Source organism: Struthio camelus, chromosome 13 (assembly GCF_040807025.1).
Source record: "Struthio camelus isolate bStrCam1 chromosome 13, bStrCam1.hap1, whole genome shotgun sequence".
Classification (NCBI taxonomy): Eukaryota; Metazoa; Chordata; class Aves; order Struthioniformes; family Struthionidae; genus Struthio; species Struthio camelus.
The window spans coordinates 5,286,924-5,300,748 of record NC_090954.1 but is presented as its reverse complement, the minus strand read 5'-3'; the positions used below and the strand labels follow the sequence as shown (position 1 = coordinate 5,300,748).

At 41.6% G+C, this 13,825-nt stretch overlaps 1 protein-coding gene across 1 annotated transcript in view; it reads right to left on the bottom strand.

The window, feature by feature from the left end:
- Positions 1-13,577, bottom strand: part of SPOCK1 (SPARC (osteonectin), cwcv and kazal like domains proteoglycan 1) — a 333,299-nt gene extending 319,722 nt beyond the window's left edge. The window contains exons 1-2 of the mRNA XM_068959622.1: positions 13,447-13,577; positions 12,923-13,090 (exon numbers count right to left, since the gene is read on the bottom strand). Of these exons, the coding sequence (XP_068815723.1) occupies positions 12,923-13,090 (168 nt within the window). The 5' untranslated portion in view covers positions 13,447-13,577. The remainder of the gene's footprint in view (positions 1-12,922; positions 13,091-13,446) is intronic.
- Between the last annotated feature and the right edge of the window lie 248 nt (positions 13,578-13,825).

The window sequence follows — 13,825 nt, the reverse complement described above, 5'->3', positions numbered from 1 at the left end:
GTAACCTTCTGTTCTCTTCCTCGTTCCTGCTCCCTCTCCTTAAAAAGTCAAAAATTTTTAACTTTTGGGTTTAGAGAAGGGAATCACCCAAATAGTCAGCCAGCTTTTACATCTGAGATCATGATTCTGACTATATCTTCATATAAACCGCAATGATTGTACCCTGCAGGGCTACCGCTGCTTTCTAAAGTGATTACATGGACCAAGAGAAACCATTTTGTTTTGCCCTCTGGCTTTCTATGTGAAACAACTGTCATAGTGAAATGCTGACAAAAATCCTCTCTCTGTTTTCTAGTTTTAAGGAACTGTAGTGCAATGCTAACATTGGAAGGAAGCGCACAGGTAAAATACATAAAGGGTTTTTTGTTTTTAATAAGCTAAGAGCACTAACTACCAAAATTTGAGCAGACTATAGAATTGTGCCCTTCTGTGCAGAAACGGGGATAGGGAAAAAGAGAATTTTTATGGATATTTAATTACATTTACCATATACATATGATAGGATACATAATAGCAAGTTTCAGCTATGCAGGACAATATGGGTTGAAATTCATCTCTGTGCAGCCCAAGATTCTAGCATCCTGGAACTGTTTTGAAAGTTTAAATGTATTCCATGCTTTACAGAGGTCCTATAAAATGAATTTTAGCAACTGTTACAAACTCTTTTCCTACCTTACTTCTGCACCAGCATATTAAAGCACATTCAAGGGAACAGAGCAAACTGCTTCCCAAATGAGCTCCCAGCAGCACATGATCAGTCAGCGGATGCTCTGCTTAAAACCAAGCTTTTGCCATCTGTTCCTCTGCTAATTATGAATGCTACAGATATCCACAAGTACACCGCAAAAAAAGTGATTAAAGCACACATATTCCTTCTACGATGCATCTTTGTTGTTTATTTCAAATTAAGACCAATACCACCCACCCTGCAACACACAAGTCACATAGGAGGACCACATAAAGGGCAGATGTTTATAGCTTCTCACTAGCAGTGAGCCAGTGGTGGTTGCTTGGGGGCCAGAATGTATTAGGCATGCTTCGCCAGACAAGCTTCATGACTGCGCCCAGGATTGCACACACTTCTTAAGTGGGGGATACCAGAAGCTTTGACCGCAAGAACACTTGCCACCCAGGTCAGGGTCTAGCAGAATACTGATAAGTGTCTAACTAGCTTTCAGCTGAATACTCTCTAGATCACTTCCTGCTCTCCTCTTCCCCCAGCCCTAGATCAATAGCAATCTACCTTTTGGAATCCTCTCTAATGAAGTAGAACATGCTTTTCCTCATCTACCTTTTTCCCCTTGCCGTCTCTGTAACTTCCACTACTTATATACATGGAGACACATTTCACATTCTTCATTTCCTTTCTCCATCAGGCATTTTCTATGGGGACAGATCTCTGGGCTTTAGAAAAGGTTTTCCCAATTACTCCTCATCTAATGAGGCATGCCTCCATCCCAGCCATGGCTTCTCTGTCTGCACCTGCTCAATTATCCAGCACACGACATGGATTGTATGTTTTGGTATCTCTTCATTTGCTTGCACAGGTAGTTTCTCTTAGTAAGAAATGAATGGCGAGGACGTGTTTATCGCATGATTCCAGTTTCAGTACCTCCTAATTTCAGGAAGCTACAGCTGTAAAAGCAGCCCTGTCCTAAGGCTTCAACTTTATATCTTTTTTTATATAGATATATCATCTTATTGAGTCAGACTTTTCTAGACAACGGTTATATCATTCTGGGTGGAACATATCAACTGCACTATCCCTGATAATATCAATAATGGCTTTGCAATGATGTAGGCAGATTTCAAAAAGATGTCCTGCTTGCAGCTTCTTCCATTGCTAATGAAAGCTACAGCCATGATGAGTCCACACCACATTTACCTTTATTTGTACTTTGCCCTTCTGTAGTAGAATATTGCTCATTCTTGATTATATAGGGCTATATTCTGCTATTGAACCAACTGTGGAGTTTTCTCAACAGAAACCAATGTAAAAGCTCTGTGACTACTAAAACAAACATACTGGCCTATAAGAAATTGTCCATTTGTTTTTAATATAGAGATGGCATGACGGCAGATGTTACTTCAAAACTGCAAGTTTCAATTTCCGTTCATCTCAGGTTATAAGAAATTCATTACAAGCCACACAATTTTGCTATGCCAATCATTTTGACATTTATTAAGGCATGACACATGCATAAGACAAAACATCTCTTCATGAGAAGAGCCAAAGGTTCTTCAAATCCACTTGCAAGGCTTTATAGAAAGGAATGAATCTGAGGAAAAACTTCTTTCCTGTGAGGGTGACTGAGCACTGGAACAGGTTGCCCAGAGAGGCTGTGGAGTCTCCTTCCCTGGAGTTATTCAAAACCCGCCTGGACGTGATCGTGTGCAATGTGCTCTAGATGACCCTGCTTGAGCAGGGCGGTTGGACTAGATGATCTGCAGAGGTCCCTTCCAACTCTGGCCATTCTGTAATTCTGTGAAAGGAGACTAGATATAAAATGGTAATTTTGTGTAACATAAGGATCATTTCAGTCCATATTCCAATGAAAACAAACCAATGAGCCATTCAGTGTCTGGTTTATGTGACAAAGCCAGTCAGATATAACATCTTTATAAATGAGGAGACTAATAAAACTGTGGTCACTGCTAGGAATTACCACATACCTCCTGATGAGCAAATATATCGTGCATCGGATTCCTTTATCCTGCAGTACTGCAGTTATATACACAACTGACAGTTGTGCAGTATTTTTGCAGTTCATATTTACTCTAACTAGAAGTGAGATGCTTTTTCTTTGCATGCTGTTGTTCTCACTGAACCATAATGTTGTTTCCATAGTTGTGTTTAAGGAATGTGCTGGGTAATTCTTTATTTTAATCATCATCTTTGCTTATAGTATCTCTGCTTTAACAGTACCTCACCGCAGGAATCACCTATTCCCCCTTCAGTATGACATAAAACTGGAGGTGTATCTACCTCGTATTTTAAAAAAAAGAAAAAAGAAAAAAAAAGCACTAGCTAATGTTAAAAATAAAATCAGTTACTTTGGCTTCATTTAGAAAAAATGGACAAAGCTCATCCCTGATATAACTTGAGTGAGGTTTATGTTGCCAAACAAGGAGTGAATCTGACCCAATAAACACCGCTGTCAGTTACAGACATGTATATCCAAGGATTGAGCACAGACCTGTTAGTTTAAACTTTGTCTTTCTGTATTCCGGTGCAGTACATAGCTCAGTAGAAGAGCATCGTCCTGGGACTTGCACAACAAATTTTGTTATTAGATCTGGCATTGGCTCAATGAAAACTATGAACTACCTTTATCCTCTGCTTCCACATCTGTGTTGTCTAGATAAATATCTCCATACGCCTAACCACATTGGAGAAGCGCTGTAGGATGTGGCTACAAAATGCCGGGATATAAAATGCCTGGGTCCGCGCAAACCCTGCAAGAGAAGAGGTCCTGCAGGCTCCGGGCTGTGCGGGACACCGAGGACAGCTTCAGCACTGGACAGCTCCGAGCGGGCTGCTGGCGTGCTCCGCCTGTTCTCCGCAAGGGTTTTCCACCACCCCTTGAGCCCCCTTTCTTCTTAATCATGCAATGATCATTTTCAGCCTCTCCCCCACTGCAACAGCTGAAATTTAAAAGTCTCCTTCCCTTCCAATTCCAGTGACTGCGGCTGCCTCTTCTGTTCAGGTTCAAATTTACCAGTGTTTAGCTGCTACAGCTAGAAAAGAAAGGCAGAGAGGACAGCATGCAAGTGCTAGAAGACAATACTGAAATAAAATTTTCAACAGCCAAGGGAACTCCACGGATGGAAATGTGAACAAGAAGGCAAAGATAGATCTCCAAGCTAAAAAGTATATAAAAATCAATTCAGGGAATAGGCTGTGAAATTACAAGTGAAATTGTACATACACAACTGAATATCTTGATTAGAAAGTTTCATAATAACCTGCATAAACAAGTATCAGTACTGAAACCTTTCTTGCAAACCAGTTTGAATATAGTTACTTTAACAGCAGTTTTTAAATCAAGTATTTTCCTATTAGCCCAGAACAAGTGACACAGATATATGACACTACGTTCATTAAGAGGCCGGCTAAGATCATAGAATTAATCAAAGTCCCTTTGTACCTGTTTAATGAGAATGATTTTCTGTTACCCTGGATTATAAACCAAGCTATAGAAGTGACAAATAAAGACTGATCTACTTCCTGCTCAAACCTCTATTCAGTAACTTAGCAATTATTTTATCCATAGCTGAATTTTGAACCATATCTTACTCTTGAAAGTCATTAGACATCAGATGTTCAGTTCGAATGAGTAATTCACTTTTAGCTGCCAGCCTGTGACAGCAAATCCACCAATCATAACTGCTGGTGTTATCTACCTGCAGACAGACTGTTCATATGGAGTTAAGGCTTGGTAACTTAGCAGCAATAATGCCCTGCATAAAGCTGAAAACAGAGTAAAGTCTTGGAAGTACAGAAATTGAAGATAGCAACTTTTAACCTTGCTCTGTGTCAACTTCACTTCTGGGTTTTGGTTAGAATCTATAAAGTGTTTTCTTTTCAGACTGTAGGTGTTTAATTTTCATCTAGCATGATTCTTCCAGGGAGCTTCTTCTATTTATGCTGGCCAAAAACCTCATCTTGTTGGCTTTTGGAATGTACTGTGTAATTGTTTTTCATTTCTGGTTTTCATGTACAGTGTGTTTTTTTTTTTTTTGGTCTCAGAGAGCAGGAACATGATAATCAAACTCTGGCCTCACTAAAATCCCCGAGAACTCAGTCATCAACTTGAATATAACCAAGATTTCAATACAGATCTTTTAGATTAATCTCACTTTTGGTTCCTCAGAGAGAGAGGAACAAACAAACAATCCTTAAATAAAAAGGCATTACCAAAAAGAGGAGAGTTTTCATACCATAGATGCAACATCTGTCTCCTATTTCCTGCATGAATTCCTGCCTCTTATATAAACAGCTCCCCAAAGCCACCCCAAATTCAGACCATTTTTATTCTGCTCACAGAAAACACACATACATTGTTAAGGAGGGACTGAACCAACACTGAAAGAAACCTCAATTTTGGCACTGCGGTGGAGGATCACTCATTACATATTTCTAGCCTCCTGGTTAACACTATAAACAGAGTACATAGATCAAAAATATCTGAGAAAAAACATGTCAATAATCTCCTTGCTGTTCAGAACATAGTAATGTATCCAAGCTTTTATTTTCGGCATTAGTGAATAAAGAGTTTGATATTCTCAGTGTTAATCCTAGACAGATTACCTGAAATAAAACTAATATTAGGCTCAAGTATCAATGGGTTAAAAAAAAAAAAAATCACGGCTGTTACACTACCACATACCAGAATTCATTCACCTATCACTATTTTTAATCCATCTCATTTTATATTATATTAACATGGCTTAACACAATACACTGCTTCCTCCCCTGTCACAAGAGTGAGTTTTGATTGCTACATAAAACAAAATCTACCCCTAAATACATACTGGGCTTGGATGTGCTGATCCTTTCCCACAAATGAAGATGCTGACATTGTTTGCAACACATGGAAACTGGCTCTTCCACTTTTAATTCATTTTTAACCTAACATTCATCAAGAAACAAAAGATTTCTCTTCTGTCCTTCCAAAGGCATAGCATGTTCTTCATATCATTTTATTTCCTATAGCTCCCACTGCAACCCTTAAACTGTACAATCTACATCCAGAAACATAACAGAAGACTCACCTCCTAGGAATCTGACAAAGCTGGTGTTTAAATTTGTAATAAAGTCAGCCCCTATGGAAAAGAAGTCCTACAAAATTTAAGAAGGAGAAAGAAAGCAGTAAAATCCAAGAAAGGTTACTCTAAAAAATCTGTAATGCATATTAGTGAAAACTTTGCATGTACAGAATTTCATAGCAGGGATTTCCATAAGGGAGGAAACCATTCAAGCTACACCTTGAAATCACAGTAGTATTTCCATATTAGAAACTACTATTCTAGCTTTCCACTGACCTGTTTAGCTTTGGAGTCTTAGGTCATTCATAAGTAAGCTGGATGAATGCCAGATAATTACACGAAGTGGACTCTCCGTACCTGCCAAGTTAATTATTCCAACACAAATGCCGTTATTTTTCTCCTTGGCCACTGCAGAAGGAAAGTGTCAAATCTGAGAAGGGCATTTTTAATAAGCATGTCTTTTCTGTTTTTAAGAGGCTGATTATGAATTACCTTCAGTCAGATTTGGTCTCACCCTTTGCTACTCTTAAAATTCACGCCTCTTTGGCAGGTGCATCTCAGTTGTACTTTGCAATCACATTTATACTCCAGTCTTGTCCCACTGGTGAGTAAGGGCTGCCATACGAGACAAACTGTGCTAGAGTGTCTGGGTAGATTTACATATCACAGTTCAGCTCAATCTTTATGCACAATCTCTATCCTCAATTAAATCTCAAGGTGGACTTGGAATAACAGTCTCCAGGGAGGCAAGCCTGAGGTACCTGTGTCCCATCACATAGCCCAGCCACTGGACTGGATACATCCATTTCCTGATCCATTTCCAAGCCAGTATGTATTCTACAAGTCTGCTAGAGCCCTCCATACGACTATCTCAACTTTCACTTAAGTAAAAGGGCCTGAATAGCTTCTCCAGAAATAACTGTATTGATCTCTGAATCACAGAAAAACTTATCCTTATATTTGAGGTGAAGAAAGAAAATGCAAAGGCCAGGTAATAAATTGTAGGTAGATTATTTCAGTCCCTCTCTAGACCTAAAGAAAATATAGAAAAGTAAAATACAGTCCCAAACCGAGTAGCTTCCCTTTGGGATCTAGTGTATCAGATGGTATTTTGAAATTAGTTGAGAGTCCTTGGTAGGGAGATGCACGCTGAAGCCATGTGCCCACCAGGGAACAGACAGCAGAAAGAACCCAGCCTACACAAATGGACTATTAGCTCAAAAATCCCAGGGGATCATTCTCTACTTGGGTATCTGAGATCAGGTTTCATCACACTAAAAGCTGTATGAGCAGAAAGCAAGACCAACATCCACAAGATGCTTTAATGTCAATAGACACATATGAGGTAAAAATTAAGGTCTCCAGAATCTTGAAATCTAGGTCAGTTAACCACATCAATCTTCTGTTAACATACAAGCACCATTTTGAAACTGAACTGCTCATTAAACTAACTTTTAAAAACTTAATTGTGGGTGGAGTAATATCTTTATTCCTAAACTCAAGAATAAATTATTGTGGCCAATATCTACTTACTTATCTCAGCTTTATGCCAAGCAGATTTTGCTGCCTCTTTCAATAAGCTTTCTGAAGCAAATTTGTGCAAGTAAACGTATCTAGCTTAATATCTTAAAACAGGCTCTCTTCCCCTACGATGCTGGAAGCCCTCTGGTGCACCAACTCTGTAGTAGTTTGTCTTTCTTGAACTTGGGTGATCAGAAGTATTCACAATAGTCCCACTGACTATTAGCCTCAATTCATTGTACAACTTTATATCTTCACAAGAACCAGAAATCTTTTATTTTACGCATTCCTGCAATATATACTTTTCAGAGTAACATTACTTTCATAACTTAGAATAACTCTGCAAATCAATACAAGTACACAAGTTTTCCCTCTCATCTATTTCCAGTTGAGCTGCCAAGACCCAGAATAAATTCTTGTTAGCTCTCAATTCCATGACCTTCTACTTTGTACTTTTAAATTTCATTTCATTTCTCTTGAGTTCTCAAGGTCCTCCAATTCTGCCTGCTTGGTATTCCAGCCGTCCTCAGTATGGATCATGTTTTCCAACTTTCTGCTATCAAATTTCACCACCACACTCCTAATTTCAGGCTGAAGAAATCAGAGAAAGATACATGCAACAAGGGGAAAAACAGGCGCAGAAACATGAAGAGTCAGTCCAAGTCCAACAATCCATCAGTGGCAAAGCTGGGAACAATACAGGTCACCCAGTTCCTAGCCCTGTGCTTGCTTTATGACCTAGAACTAATCTTCTGATCACATATCAGGAGGAACTCAATAGGCTCAGAAAGATGACGTACAGGAAAAACTGACAAAATTGTCTCTTCAATGAATCACATCAGAGACTCATTCTGACCAGCCTAGGAAAGCTAAAATATATATATAACCATTCATGCTACTTATAGTTGTAGGCAACTCTTTATCCACAATAACTCTGAGAAGTTGCATACATGCAGATGATAACATTTTGTGCCTTGTTTCTTAGGCATGCATGGCTTCAAAGCAACTCCAGGCATAGAATGCATGGGGGTATTAACACGACAGCCTGAACTGAAACTCCGTAAGCAATAAAATTTAGAGAAACAGCTTAGTTAATGCTCAGAACGTGGTCTGGCAACCTGCCATGCATAAACCTGAACTGAAACCAGAGTTCATGCCAAGATTCTTAGCTTTCAATTTCATAGAAATTCCTTGTACGGTTTATACTAGACCCTTTAAGTTCATTTAACTCCCTCCCCCCCTTTTTGCAATTTAATCCATAGCTAGTTGAACCTATTACCTTTTTATATATAAGCATTAATAATGTAATAGATATAACTCCAAGTAGAAGTAACAGCATTAGTCTGTTCATATAATTTTGATTAAAGACAGAAGACAGGCCTAACACTAAGAAGAGGCTTATTCTGTGCCTTATGTGCCAAGCCTCTATGAACACAACGAAATGCTGCAGCGTGACCTATTACAATAACAACTATGGCTATTCACATAATGAATGTTCTCCAAGACTTACAAGAATTCATTTCACATTCAGGCATCAAATTTGTGCTCAAGCTCCTCTTAAGCCAAAAGATCTCTCTTGGAAGATTTGATCAAAAGATCAAGGTCTTCACATTTGTTTCCATAATATTAAAAGGTCTAATTTGGCTTTCATATCCCTCACCCCTGCTTTTCCAAATCAAAAATATGTACAAGGAAACAGCTGTTTTTCCCTCCCCTAGACTCTAGCCTACCTATTGTTTTTTCTTTTGCTAGTAGTAATTACATTGACTTAGTTTTTAATTTTTTAGATGCTCAAGCGACTGACTAGCTCACGTTTAGTAGGTATTTGAGCACTCAAGCCACATTCAGTATTTAGATTAGGAAAATAATAGATTCTGTATTACCGCAGATCCTGAGGTCTGTCCTTTCTTTTATACAGCTTCAGTGCATGGTTGTGAGGGAGAGAAGTACTGTTATCCACAGCTATAAGACAGGATGCAAGACATAAATCTTACTTTTTTGTCACTGGTCACATATAAAACCCAAGGCAGACCTAGAAAAAGGTGTGGAAGACAGATAGGAACATCAAGTTCAAAATATTTAGAGCTTATTAATACATGTGACATTACACCAGTGTTAACACTGGACAACACCCAAGATTGTTGACAGCACGTGCCTCACAACAAATCTGTCACACTGGTTACACTATTCACTTACAGGCATTGCTTGTTTTCCAAAATTAAGTGCTTAAATATTGTACAAATTGTGTTCAAAACATGCGAAAAGATTGTATTATAAAGTGTCATTTTAGCTAGATCCTTTGAGGCCTTTTGAAAACGTTGAAAGGTCATCATTTCATACTATTAAACTCAGATAGCCTTAAAACAACTAGCCTGATCATGTGGATATAACGCAGACTTCAGATGAGCTGCATTTCTGAGCTCTCTGAGTAATCACTGCTGGGCCCTTATGTGCAACTACGATGCTATCTTTGCCCAAAAGAAATATGGATCATACTAAAAACAAACATAGCTCAATAAGGCTGACTAACCAATTCATTTTGAGAGGAATAACTGACACAGACGAGGAAAGCCCAATTTCAAATTTTATATTTAATTACATACCATACACATACCAAAAAAATCTTTCGGTAGTGCAACATCATGACAGATTTACATACGCACGTACAAGCAACAAGTAGTTTAACATGACCTCTCCCACAACAATGAAATCTCAGCTCCAAACATGCAGTGATCCTCCTACAGTATGTGCAGACACAGCTATGCAAATATTTATGCAAATTTATTTACATAGCATGACATAAAACTCAGAAGGCTACTAAAGATAATTATGACTATTACTCCAACCTCGCTTCTCCTGATTGACAGGGCACAAGGTAGACTTTCCACTCTGTAGTAGCTGTAGTGCTAGGCCCAAGAAGGTATTGGCTCAGACACCTAACTTAAACACTCTGGCCTCCTGTGCAACGGCTAAACTGAGGATTTCATCCAGTAATGGCACAGATAGTCAGTTTGGGAATGGAGAAAAGGGGAGAAGGGAAGATAATTTCCCTGCAATTCAACTATGACGAATGAAATGCTGATCTACCCTATGCAGAGCAGTTAATACTATAAAGTTATGCAGCACCTCACTGGGGAGTTTTTATGCCAGTGCTTTAATGGTGTATCCCCAGTCAACACGGCCATGAAGCAAGGACCAGATTTATCTCAGTGACATCTCTGTATGCAAGAAGCACGCTCTCTCTGCTAGAGCTAACAATTTATTCCACAGCCCCTGGAAGATCTGATTCTTAATAAATATTTGACACTGCACAGGGACGGTGGTAGAAACTGTTAACTCTGAATATCTTCATCTGTGCGCACAGGACCTCTCACAGAAAATTATAATACATTAACATCGCTTTGGCTGAAAATAAGTTATTAAGAGTTTAGTTACACGTGCAAGCTATTCATATTTTCTTTTTTGAGAAAGCTTAGGAGGAGATGACTAGTAGTCTCTATTAATTTACCAGATAAAAGGGTTCATGGACAATCATACACATTTGTAGCATGTTAATTTTGAAGTAATTAAATAGAATCATTAAGATGGCTGTGTAAAGAGACACCTAACCTGTGCACAAATTTTATCCTGTTTGCTTCTGCTTGACAGAGAACTGGTTAAGAATTTTCACTATAAAAGGTTCTTCCTACAGAATAGACTTTTGAGGCTTTACAATTTTTGTTAGCATTGTTGGAAATTCTAAAAAAGCCTTCTAAGCTTTCACAAATGAAAACCGCATCTCTGCAAATTGTAATCCTTATAAACAAAGTTCTGGTGACCAATACTGAAAAACAAAAAAAAGGACGATGAACATGAAAGAAGTATTCTTCATGAACATCTTCCACAGGAACAGGGATAATGTCTCTGCCTCTGTATTTCTGAAATGGGGGGAGGGAAATGAGAAGAGAAGCTGCAAGGACTCCAGATTCAAAAATAAAATTAAATTAAATGATAACTTTAAGGTCAAGGAGTACAAATTAATACCAGGGGTCAATTGCGAAGGAGACTGTTGAAAGACGTAGAGCGCCCCTCGCCACAATTCTGTTCCTAATTAAAAGGATTTTTGGATGTATTCGTCAATCCTTAAATTAATTTAACATTTTTAAATGCGACCAAATCGTCATATCAAGTTGGATTTAGAAATTAACAAGTGAAATCTTTAGCCTGCATTCCTCAGGAGACTAAACTGGATAATCACAAAGATTTCTTTGGAGCCTTGTAAATCTACAAATCCTTATTAACTGTAGTAACCTCTTAATAAAATACTGCTACTATATAGGCATTTCCAGGACCCTATTAAATGAGAACTTCAGCAGCCCCATTAGGTGGACGTCATCATCGTGTCTACTCACGAACATATGTTCTGACATATCTGCCAACACCATCATTAAGGCAATACTTTGTTAAATTGAGATTCTGAGTGCAGCATGATTTCTCAGACACTGAAATAATCACAAACGTATAAAAATTTAGACAGTTAATGTAAGAGATAGCAGTATTTCTTTAAGAAGAAAGATCAGGTAGACTACATGGCAAAAAAAAAAAGAGAGAGAAAGAGAGAGCGAGAGAGAGAGCGTGCACGAGAAAGAGATAAACTACAGAGAATTCACAATTAGGTTTCAATCTCTAAAAGCTAAGCAGAGCCAGGTCACATTTAACTGTAACACCTCGACTTCCTCTTTTCAGAGTAAGATACAATGCTAACAAATGCATAATATCAAAGTCTAACTTCTCAATGTATTCTAAGAGACCAGCTACCAAAAAACATACATAGTGGAACAGAACAACTGCTAGCCAGCTAAGTATGCTCTTCCTCTTCCAGTTTAGAATCACACTGCAGACACAGTGCACAAATCCTACGCAATAAAGAATACTTAAAAACAACGTGCCAATGAATATTAGCAGTTATATTCCCCTGGCCCAGCCTTAGGCAGCCCCAGCCGGGCCTCTCGGTGGGTACTCCAAGACAGCTTAGTCAGCACACAGACAACAGAAGCAAAAGGAGCTTCGTGAATGTTACATTTACCGTTAACGTTGCATTTCCTCTCCGCTGTCACTGACCTGCTACGCCCAATCGCCTGCGAACGAGGGGGATTCAAAGCTTAACGCCTTAGGCAGTAAATATCTTTGTAACAAAAAAAAGAAAATGGTTTGTTTTGTGCAGATACAAGCCACAACAGGTCTCCAAGTTACCCGTTTTCGATACGGAAAAAAAGCTGACTCAAAGCATAGCTTCTTGCAACCCTACACCAGCGTCAAAGACCTCCACGAGCAGAACTGACAACAAAATTACAGTTTTCCACCAAACCCGCAGGCAGCAAAACCTTCAGCGCTTACCACCTTGTGGCTCGACCCGGTAAACGTTCCCTTCTCACCCACACTACGCTTCACCGCTTTGCAGTTAACTAGTCTCTTAAGCAGCAGGCACAGAAACTTTTCTCGGAGTTGCTCCGCGGGAGGAGACGGGCTGCGCGGGGGCCGGGGCGCCGCGGCAAGCGGTTGCACCGGCTGCAGCCGCCTTCCGCCCGCCGCTGCCAGCGGGCAGCAGCCGCCCGCGGCCGGGAGGCAGCCGGTAGATCAGAGCGGTACTTACATCCCTGAACTTGTTCCAGGACTTGTCCTTCTCGTACTGCGAGACGGTGCTCAGCCATTTGTCGTTGTCCAGGAAATCGCCGCGGTTGCTGCTACTCGTGATGATCTCGGCATGCCGGCTCTCCGCTTGCAGGAAGCACCAGGCGGCGATGACCAGCACGGCCGACATCTGCAAGGGGCCGAGCGGAGCGGCGCTGAGCAGCGCGCAGGGCGGCCGCAGCGGGACGCCGCCCGCCCGTCACCCGCCGCCCACCGGCCCAGGCGGCGCGGACGCAACTTCGGGCTTCTCCCCCCACACCCTCTTCGCCAACTTGGGCCGGCGGCGCTGCCCCTCCACCTGCCCGGCCTCGGGAGGCGCTGCCACCAAAATCAACCGGGTCACCGCGGGCAGGCAGAGACACCAGCAAGGGGGGGGGGGGAAATTAACCACAACGCCCCCCACCCCTTCCCTCCCCGCCCCGAGAAAAACCTCCCCAGCGCTGCCTCCGCGAAGTTTGGCCGCCGGGCGGGAAGGAGACCCCCTACCTTGAGGCCGGGGCTGCGAGCACCGCCTCGCCGCCGCCGCCGGTCTCCCCTCCTTCGTGCCGCTGCCGCTGCTCGGGCGGCGGGTGGCAGAGCCGGCGAGCGCCGACAAGCTCCGCCGGGCGGCTCCGGGCGTGTGCGCGCGCGCGGGCGGGCGGGGGGCGTGTGCGTGCCCGCCCGCCTCACGCCCCCGCCGCGCCGGCCGGCCGCCGAGGTCTGGCGCCACCTGCCGCCCGGAGAGGCAGTGCCGCCCTGGGGGCGGGGCGCGCCTGAGGCGCGGGGCGGGGCCGAGGGCCGTTAACGGTCGCCCCAACGGTCGCCGGGATGGTCGCTTAACGGTCTCTCGCTGAACCCGCCAGCTACCCCCTCCTCGCCCCTTCCC